Here is a 10,690-nt window from a genome sequence, read left to right on the forward strand (position 1 = left end):
GGACAACTGTCTAGTCATTCGGATGGGACAAAAAATCGAGGTTCCGTCTATACTTTGGCGTGCACATAAAATATCCCTTGGCAGTTGAAATTCGATATAATAGTAGGCCATAGTGCCGCTGCCCGTAAAAAATTTCCCTCGTAGCACACTGTATGGCGTATGCCCGTCTTTATTAGCCCAGTTCGGAGCAGAACAGTAGGACATTAAACCCCATTTCATTTAACAATTTGTTCTAAACGTACTTGTATCTGAAAGTATATATTTTGTAATGACCACGAAGAATAAAATATAATAATACATTCTTATTATGTTATGTATTACAATGGATAAAGTTAATTGTGGCTGTCACAAACATTTCAGCGACCAACTCACAGTTTCCGTAAATAAGAAAGCCTCCAACAATGCTTTGAAATTCAGTACAATTTGTTTGTGAAACTATCTTTAAATAAACTTTTAAGCCACTTTGAGATCTTCGCCGACCCGTAAAAATGGTATGGCGATTAGTGACACAGTGGTTCAAGAGTATTTTACATTACTTTCAAACAATGATAATATAATCCTCCATCTCCTACAGTGCGCCAAAACAAAATAAAAAATATCATTCTATATTAGGATGAATCTGTTGATCAAATGGAAGATCTAAACGTCATAGACTGTGTAAGCCCGTGGACTAGTTGTACTTGTAACACTCTATCTTTCAAGTCAAGACAGTTATTAGTGACACCGTGACATTAACACGTTTTAACTAATCTCACTCATCTTTTGTTTCAGAGCACGGTTTAAAAATATAAATGTAATAACGTGGTAAAGCGATAAATGACTGACTTGGACAATCTTATATATTATATGTTAAAGAGAGCGGGTTTCGTGTAGCACTCGAGACACGCAAACCTGGGGCAAAAAACAAGAGCTATGGTTCTAACACACGCGACGTGCATAAACTACAGACCTTATGATCTAAAGCCCACGTGTTAGATCCCCCGCCCCCACTTTTAAATTAAGCAAAATGAACGTCCTGCTGTTTTGTTCAACTTGGGCGAATGAAGACGGGCATACGCCATACAGTGTGCTATGGGGTGACGGAGGAGGGGGGGGGGGTTCTCTTATATCGAATTCTTACTGCCAAGGGTTCTTTTACGTGCACGCTTGTGTAGACAGGACCTCAATTTTTAGTCCCATCCGAACGACCATATACACTGCCAGGCCCTCTATCCGGCCCTACCGACTAGGGGAGACCACTAATTGAGAGGGACAGCAAAACTGGGTTTAACGTTCGCTCGACACAAAGTAGGTAATTTCGGGAATTTACACTTTCATTTCAATAATTCGTTTGTGGGTGGGGATCTTTGGCAGAGGGATGAAACCAGAGGACATGGAGAAAACCCACGAGGATTAGATATAGGCTTGGGATTGAAACTACGCCACTTGATTGAAAGACTTATAACCTTAAGGGCAGGACTGTTGGAAAAAGATAGAATTATTATTACTTTATTTGTAGAAGACACATATAGGGCGTACTCGATTGAACTTTCCGGAATTGAATTCTCTCAATCCCCAAAATAGTGACAATCGAGTAAAAAGGTGGATTTCGGGCTACAACACATGCGTCGACTGAATAAGTAAATATGCAGCCGAAACATATTCGTTGTGTTTAATTACGTCACGATTCTACTCACACCTCCTCCGTTGTCGGGACTGACAGAACTGTGACAGAACTGAATTCCGCGTTACTCGATTGCAATTCTGTCAATTCGGGACTTTCTGGACTGTGAATCGAGCATCCCTATAACGATGGCTGTGTGAAATCAATATAAACTAAACAGTCATAATGTAAGTCGATTTGAAGAATTTCGAATAATTCCAAATAGCGAGAGTTACTCTACGTGCACGCCAACGTTTACACGAGACATCGGTTTTGGTACCATTTCAACGATTAGGCACTGTTCTTTGTCAGTCCCTCCTACCTACACAAGCTGAGAGGCATGATCAAAACACCTTACTAGATAATCTATTCGTTACAACAAAACACCCGACCGATTAACAACCTTTTTTTGTATATTCTTAATGTTTCGTCACGTACCTTAGTTACAGAGGTACGTATAATATTCTACAAAGCTGTGATAAATGTCTTGGCTCGTAATAAAATATGCGTCAGGTTTTCACTTGTTAAGTCATATACATGTAAATATCATTCAATAATTCATGTCACATTGAACTATTCAAACAATACAAGTGGAATATTCATATATGACAATAATACATGCACCTTCCTGGTTGTACACTGTTAAAAATGGGTGTAATTTAAAAATGCTATAAATAATGTTAATTAGGTGTAAACTTTACACCACAGTTAGTGTTTTTAAAATGTAACACTTTCCCAAGGGTAACCAACTAAAAGAGCCTAAACCCAACAAGTGTAACCGATATTCATGATTACTGAACACCTGAATAGGGGTGTTTTGGATGGGCTACACCACTACTAGTGATATACTGCATTTACACCAAAGGGTGTAACTATTATTGGGGAATAAATCTCACAACCGTGTTAATTTTACACCGTTTATTGGGTTACAAATGTGTAATTGATATCCATGGGTACTGAACACCAGTATGGGTGTAATTGTAGCCGCTAAAGGGTGTTTGGGATGAGTTACATCTCTACAAGCGTGTAATTGCATTTACACCAACGGGTGTAATTATTATTAGAGAAACATTCCTCCGAATAAGGTGTCACTTTTACACCGTATCTTGCGTTGCAAAAGTGATTGTGTACTTCAATAAGAGTGTTGTTTTCTTAAACTGTGGCGTTAATTGTATTAGTAAAACAGGTATAACTTATTTCAGAGTGTTTATCCACAACGAATATAAGTTTTACTGAATATTATTATGTATTATAATCTTGATACATTTTTAATATCGCCTTAAGTATAGATTATTTTAGCTTACTTACATTTAAAGACGTGTAAGATATACGCGTAGGTGTTCTTCGTGGGGCATTTTTTAAATAGCTGTTTTGTTTGACATATGCATTCAAACAAACTTTTTTAATATCAATGGGTGATAATGCATATTCTAATATATATTACCTTGCTGTTAACATGAACCTACTATGGTTTTTCCGGTTTTCATAGTTATACCTGCTTTAAGCGTAGGTGTTCTTCACGGGGGTTTTATGGTAGCTGTTTCGTTTTGACATAAAACGAAAACAAATGAAGTACTATCACTCATCCACATTGCACCATTTATATATAATGTTTCACGGGATGTCGTTTGACCCGATGCACGATAAAGGGAAATGTTCTTTTAAAAAAGTTCATTCCTTTGTTAACAGTTATGTTATAATCTATTTAAGAATGTATCCTACACTTACAAAAACAAATTGTTAGTCATAATCTATGTGCATGCCTGTGAACTATTCTTTTTATTTTATTAAAACATTTTGTTCAAATGGATGACGTTGCCGGATATGGATAACTTTATTGTTTCATTAATTAAAGAGTATAACTTCACATAACTATATTGTTTCATTAATTAAAGAGTATAACATCACATGTTTTTCTATACTCTTTGGTGTAGGGCGTAGGGATTGACAAAATACAGCGAGTAGTCGTTCGGGTGGGACGAAAACACTTGACAGTTGGTATTCGATATAAGAGTAGACGGTAATCGTGTTGTAACTTGATGCATTCCGATTAAATCAATATCAATGTACATATGAAATTCAAAATTCCATTGGTTCAGGAAATCTTTGAAAACTTGACACCGGAACTCTGATACATTCCCATTAAATCAAGGCAAAAGATTTCAATTCCGTAAATGCAGAAGTTTACAATTCCCAGTAAATTCTAAAATAAACTTTCAGTTGTACTTATTTTTATTTGCTATTAAATTAACAGTTATTTAATGTTTGATAAGATACATGATAGGGCTTATTCATCAATTAATAAACTATACTAAAAAAACCAAATTATCCCCCCCCCCCACACACACCCACACCCGGCAGTTGTCCATATAAAACATATATTTGTAATGAAAATTGACGTCCACGAATCTGCATTATTTACAGTACTTAGTTTTAAGTTTATCAACACAACATCCTCTAGTTGTTCGGATGGGACAAAAAGCAGAGGTCCTGTGTACATTTTAATGGCATTAAAAGCACCCGTGACAGTTGGAATATGAAATAAGATTATAAGAGTAGGCCATAGTGCCACTGTCGGGGCAAAATGCCCCTCATGGCACATTGCATGGCGTACACCCGTATTTATTACCCTAATCAGTGCAGAACAGTAGGACGTTAAACCCCATTCCATTTTTATTTAAATTTAATGGTCTAGCTGAATAACCTGCCATGACCCTTTGAAATAGTTCAATTGCACTGTTACTGTACGAAGGAAACATGCATTATAAATCATCAAAATACGATTAAGGATAAAAGTTTTTAAAATGCCTCAAGGTATTTGATTAACATTCGAGTAGTGTGCGGTGTTTACACGAATCCATTTATGGTTGTCGTGAGCGTTTGCGACGACTGCAAAATGAAATGAAATGAAATGGGGATTAACGTCCTACTGTTCTGCTCCTAAACTGGGCTAATGAAGACGGGCATATGCCATACAGTGTGCTATGAGGGAAATTCTGCCCGGGCAGCGGCGCTACGGCCTACTCTTAAATCGAATTCCAACTGCCAAGGGATCTTTTACGTGCATGCCAATATGTACACGGGACCTCTGTTTTTCGTCCCATCCAAACGACTAGACAGCTGTCCTTGTCAGGGCCTCCGTCCTGCATCACTGACAAGGGGAAACCACGCCGGAAAATCTAGATGAACTTTCTCGGCCAATGCAGGGATCGAACACCTGACCTCCAGGCTAGCGAGCCAGCGTCTTACCCACTTAGCCACGTGATTCCCCGCGACGACTGCAAAATACTTATTTAAACATAAACACATAAAATGAAAGCCATTTATGAGACCCTAAATTCTGGAATACAATAACTGTTTATTACTGAGAGAAGTTACGATTATGTTTCTCAAGAGTTTATCAAACAACGATAAAATACGATAAGACTTTATATAAAATAGGAGAAAACCATACTAAACTTGCTCTATCTATTTATTAGCCCCAATTTAGAACAGTCATTAAGCTAGTTGACCGACATTTTAAGTCCTAAATCGACGATTTTAGTCGAAAACAACCAGTATACTTTGAGAATTTTGTTGAGTATTTATTCTGCTTCTATTTAATTAAATCGAAAAGCCCTATGTCTGCACGTGTATGACAAATGAGGAACGGAGTAGAAACGCATTACAAAACAATATAACAATTTCTGGATATGGCGGCCATCTAGATCAGAGATCTACAAATGTATTCTCGAAGTATATGAAGAGCAGACAGTTCTCCGTGTGCAGTATTAGAAAACGAAGCCATTAAGAGAAGAGGGGGTTTGAAAGGAAACTAAATATAGGATTTAACGTCCTACTGTTCTGCTCCGACTGGGTTAATGAAGACGGGTATACGCCATACAGTGGGCTATTATATGAGGGAAATTTAACGTCGTACGGTGCTGCTCCGACTGAGTTAATGAAGACGGGTATATGCCATATAGTGTGCGATGAGGGAAATTTAATTTTGTCCGGGCAGTGGCACTACGGCCTACTCTTATATCGAATTCCAACTGTCAATAGATGCTCTTGTTATTATATTGCGGTTCTTTTGGGCGAATCGTGTACGATCGACATGAAACTTGGTATTCTTCTTCTTTGGACAATTGCGAATTGATATGCCACACTTTCACGGTGTCTGCGTCGACGTCATGGTCCATATTATTCGGTTCCTGGTTCGTTCAACTGTACTTGTTTTTAGTATGGGAGTGGGGTTTTTAATTCACCACACGCTTCAATTATGTCCCCGTTTCACGTTTCAGATGATTGATTCGGGAAGATAATTATACCTAACTATTATCTACGTATATCGGGATATATACAACGCGAACATGGCGACAAAATTTTTTTAACTCCGTCTCACAAAGCAGTCGCAATATTGAGTGAATTTTGTTAGGTCTAGAATAAGAACGCGAAGTGAATGACAACTGTTTAGATATTTAGTTTATTGTCACAATAAATTAAATAAAAGTGAATTTTAGTCGACTACCATTTTGTTTTCGAAGCTCAGTTTAGGCCCAGAATTTTTATTTAGCTAATTTTAGAAAAGTAACGAAATCTGGACTAACGATGAGTAAAAAGTGTCTTCTCTTTTCGGGCCTTGTGAAAAAGTTTGTCAAACCCTTACCCTAACTTTACTTGACGTTCATGCGGAATGAGCGAGGTCCCATCTCGCCGCTGTTTAAAATGGCCGCCATTCTATTACAGGTTTCATAAATGTCATAAGTCATATTGTCAAGTATAAAAACAAGTTTCAGGGTTTGACTGAATGAACGAATTAACCTCGTGGTAAGGTATCTCTACAGTATATGTAATTTTAAATTGGTGTAATTGAGCAAAACGGTGGTCTTAAAAGAAATAAATAACTCTTTATATTATAACACTGCCTACTTCGCTAGACAAACAAAATACAACTCAACAAATGTCGTAAAAATAACAATTTTAATTATGTGAATATTTGAATCGTGAAAAACGATCCTAAAATTAATTTGGATAAAACTGTTTGATTTGTATCGAAAATAAAATTGTCTATTTTTTTGTGATGAGTAATATTTTAACAGGAAATAAATATTCAATACTTTTCCGGGTTTGCCCATTACCTCCTGAAAAACTCTTTATTGTTCAAGCAAATTCTTAAAGGGGCATTATGAAAGATTAGATAAAAAGTTGGCCGTTCGCACTATAATAGTTAAAAACTAATTAATGTAAAGGGAATATGCTGAAAATTTTAGTCAAATTGCTACACTCTGAACCGAGATATTAGCGATGGAATTTTAGGCCTAGCCTCGATCATCATTAGTAAAGTCTGTACGATAAAAAAAACTTGGTCTCGATTATCTATTTTTGCATTTAATCATCAATGGGCGTTGAGCACAATCGAACACATAAGATGGCATCGAGGGTTGATTAAGGCAGTGGTTCTCAAACTTTTATTTGCCAAAGGCACACCTTGGACCACATGAAAAAAAAAATTTGAATTTTGCAAAATAAAAACATGGTAAGTCAGACGGAAAACAACCGTAGACTTACCGTAGACAGAGACTAGTGATAGACACACAGAATGACTCGAACTAAATAAAGAAAAACACAGCTATGAACTTATTAGTAGACACCAGTGTAAACTCATTAGGGATCTTGTGGTTTTTCAAAATTCCGCGGTACATTTAGGAAGCTCTCGCGTCCACTGGATTAAGGTATCATCATGTGAATAAATGTCTAATTAATAGTTTATATAACATTTCTTTCTTTGGACCGGCCATTTAATGATTAGTTTAAAAATGTTGAACAGGCGACCTTACCCGTTGTTACGAACAAGCTAGGAATCGAAACCACACCACTTGACTTAAATGACAGACCGTATGATGTAAAGCGCACGTGTTAGATATTACAATTAAGAAAGATGGTATCTAGATATTGTTTAGCCGCATAACAATAAAGAAAAAAGTGTTCCTGTTACAAGGAAAGGGTCTGTTATATAACAGTGCTATAGTATCACTTAATTTAGTATAAAAAGAACACTTTCAAAACGTGTGTATCGACAGGGAAAGTACCGCATCTATCTTCAAATAAAAAAAATCCTTCGTGAATACCAAAGTTATAAAACTTACAGTGTAAAGTAACGGCTTTTCAAAATTTCGCGGCAGAACTTAGGAAGCTCTCGCGGCCACTGGAGTAAGGTATCATCATGTGAATAAATGTCTAATTAATAGTTTATATAACATTTCTTTCTTTGGACCGGCCATTTAATGATTAGTTTAAAAACGTTGAACAGGCGACCCTACCCGTTGTTACGAACAAGCTAGGAATCGAAACCACACCACTTGACTTAAATGACAGACCTTATAATGTAAAGCGCACGTGTTAGATATTACAATTAAGAAAGATGGTATCTAGATATTGTTTAGCCGCATAACAATAAAGAAAACAGTGTTCCTGTTACAACCAGGAAAGGGTCTGTTATATAACAGTGCTATAGTATCGCTTTTATTATAAAAAGAACACTTTCAAAACGTGTCTATCGACAGGGAAAGTACCGCATCTATTTTCAAATAAAAACAAAATCCTTCGTGAATACCAAAGTTATAAAACTTACAGTGTAAAGTAACGGCTATGTAAAAGTGATGAAGATACGTCAGTTGATCCCCAGAAATAGAAAGAATATACTATGCCTCATCCACGACATTTTAACAATTGGGTGCGGTGAAGGTAGATGGTCGAAAGACCTTACGCGTGCGCTTTAGATGGCGGTATCTGCCATTGAGTCAAGTGACGTAGTGTCGATATCTAAGGCTTGTACGACGTGACAAGTCGTAGGGTTGCCTGCCCGACGTCGTTGGTTTTCTCGGGGCCCTCCGGTTTCCTCCAACTGCTAAAGACTCACACTCGCAAACGAATTATTGAAATAATACTGAACAATTATGTTAGTTCCGACATGACCTAGTTTGCGTTGACTTAAAAATGGGAAAGCTAGGCTAAGTCTCGAATATATCACTATGGGGATGCTCGATTCACAGCCCAGAACGTCCCGAATTGACAGAATTGCAATCGAGAAACGCGGAATTCAGTTCTGTCACAATTCTGTCAGTCCCGACAATGGAGGTGGTGTGAGTAGAATCGTGACGTAATTAAACACAACGAATATGTTTCGGCTGCATGGTTGGTTGAGATATTTACTTATTTGGTCGACGCATGCGTTGTAGTTCAAAATCCACCTTTTCACTCGATTGTCACTATTTTTGTGATTGAGAGAATTCAATTCCGGAACGTTCAATCGAGTACCCCCTATCAGTGCCCTGGTTAGCACTATCCATACATCTTGTCGAAACTAGAAACAGTGATAACTTGGCTCAGAATGAAGTAATTTGAATGAAATTTTCATTTTATGTTATCTATTTTTGAGCTATTAAAGAAAGAATCAGCTCTTTATCTTAATCTGATACATAATGTATCTTTAACTAAGTTGGTGCTATTGAAACAATTTATTTTACATTCAAGCAGGTACAAATCGACTTTGTATCCAGTCATAAACAGCACGGGGGAATTTTGATCGATGGGTCTGATATATTGATATTGTATTTAAACACAATATTCCAGTTAATACATGACGAACCACGTGAACTAATGTATTTAAACACAAGGTTAATAGATACATCATAATAGTCCAGTTAATACCATGACGAACCACGTGAACTAATGAGGGCAGGTTATTGTTGTAAGTGACATGGTCTGACCTCGGGCATTGTTCGTGTATTAAGCCAGTCATACTCTTAAAACCATTTAAGCACTTGTCTGTCATATCACTCCGGTGAACGCGGACGTTGCAATAAGGCTATTTCACACTCATTTACTTGTAAGGGGTCGGGGCTATTCGGCCAAAATTTGAAATATCTGTTATGAAATGAAATGGGGTTTAACGTCCTACTGTTCTGTTCCGACTGGGTTAATGAAGACGGGCATACGCCATACAGTGTGCCATGAGTGAAATTTTGCCCGGGCAGCGGTACAATGGTCTACTCTTATATCTAATTCCAACTGCCAGGGGATCTTTTACGTGCACGCAAATTATACACGGGTCCTCGGTTTTTCGTCCCATCCGAACGACTAGACAGTTGTCCTTTTCAGACCTAACTGACAAGGGGAAACCATGCCGGAAAATCCCGATGAATTCTACGTTGTCAAAGGATATGGTTTCCGACTGTATTCGTTCGTATGTACGTAGTTCTCTTTTTCCCGGTGTGGTTCCCCCTTATCAGTCGTGTGGCACAAGGGTGCCCGGTAAGGACAACGTATATTCATTCGGATGGGACGAAAAATCTAGATCCTATTGATTTGCCGAAGTTTACCGACTGTCTTGGCTGCACATTTAGTATTAGTATGCGTGTGGGGATTGGGAGTGGGGATTGGGGGTGGGGAAGGGTGGGGAGTTGCTTTTTAATTCCTCATTCACTAATCCTAAAAAGTACAAACAGGGCTTCGAACCCAGGACACCATAGTCGTTTATATTTTTTGTTGTCCTTTTTGTATTCTCACAGGTTTTCAGAAAGATGTTTTCAATATTCAATCCAACTCGAAATTTATTTGGTTTCCATATTATCTGCCTCTAATTAATTCTCTTACAATTTAAACACCGAAATCGACATTAAAATAGCACACTTTCTTATCAAACAAATGCCGAAAACTTAACCCAACTTTGAAAGTTAATGCTAAAATGACAACCCCGAGCCCATGCTAATAAAAGAAACCAATGTTTACCAAATAAACTTCGTCGCTCAGCTTACCCAGTCTTTCAAACAAAGGTTAATAATAACACTCACCTGAAATACAGCCAACATAAATATAACGGTTAATCCAAAATATGAGTGAAAACTCATTTTCAGTGTTCTAGATGAAAGCTGTCCCTTTAATAGTTTATACGGACAAAACACAAATATTCCAAGATGGGGGATCAGCGGCTGTATATAACGTTCTTCCAGAGACAACCACCACTCAACTAAGTGTCACGTCGTTTACCTGCTTGTATATATATGA

At 37.5% G+C, this 10,690-nt stretch overlaps 1 protein-coding gene across 1 annotated transcript in view; it reads right to left on the reverse strand.

Moving 5' to 3' along the window:
• Positions 1 to 10,690, reverse strand: part of LOC126827529 (delta-like protein 1) — a 28,025-nt gene extending 17,335 nt beyond the window's left edge. Inside the window, exon 1 of the mRNA XM_056102321.1 lies at positions 10,477 to 10,690. Coding sequence (XP_055958296.1) covers positions 10,477 to 10,533 — 57 coding nt within the window. The 5' untranslated portion in view covers positions 10,534 to 10,690. The remainder of the gene's footprint in view (positions 1 to 10,476) is intronic.

This window comes from Patella vulgata, chromosome 7, assembly GCF_932274485.2.
Source record: "Patella vulgata chromosome 7, xgPatVulg1.2, whole genome shotgun sequence".
In the NCBI taxonomy this organism is placed as follows: domain Eukaryota; kingdom Metazoa; phylum Mollusca; class Gastropoda; family Patellidae; genus Patella; species Patella vulgata.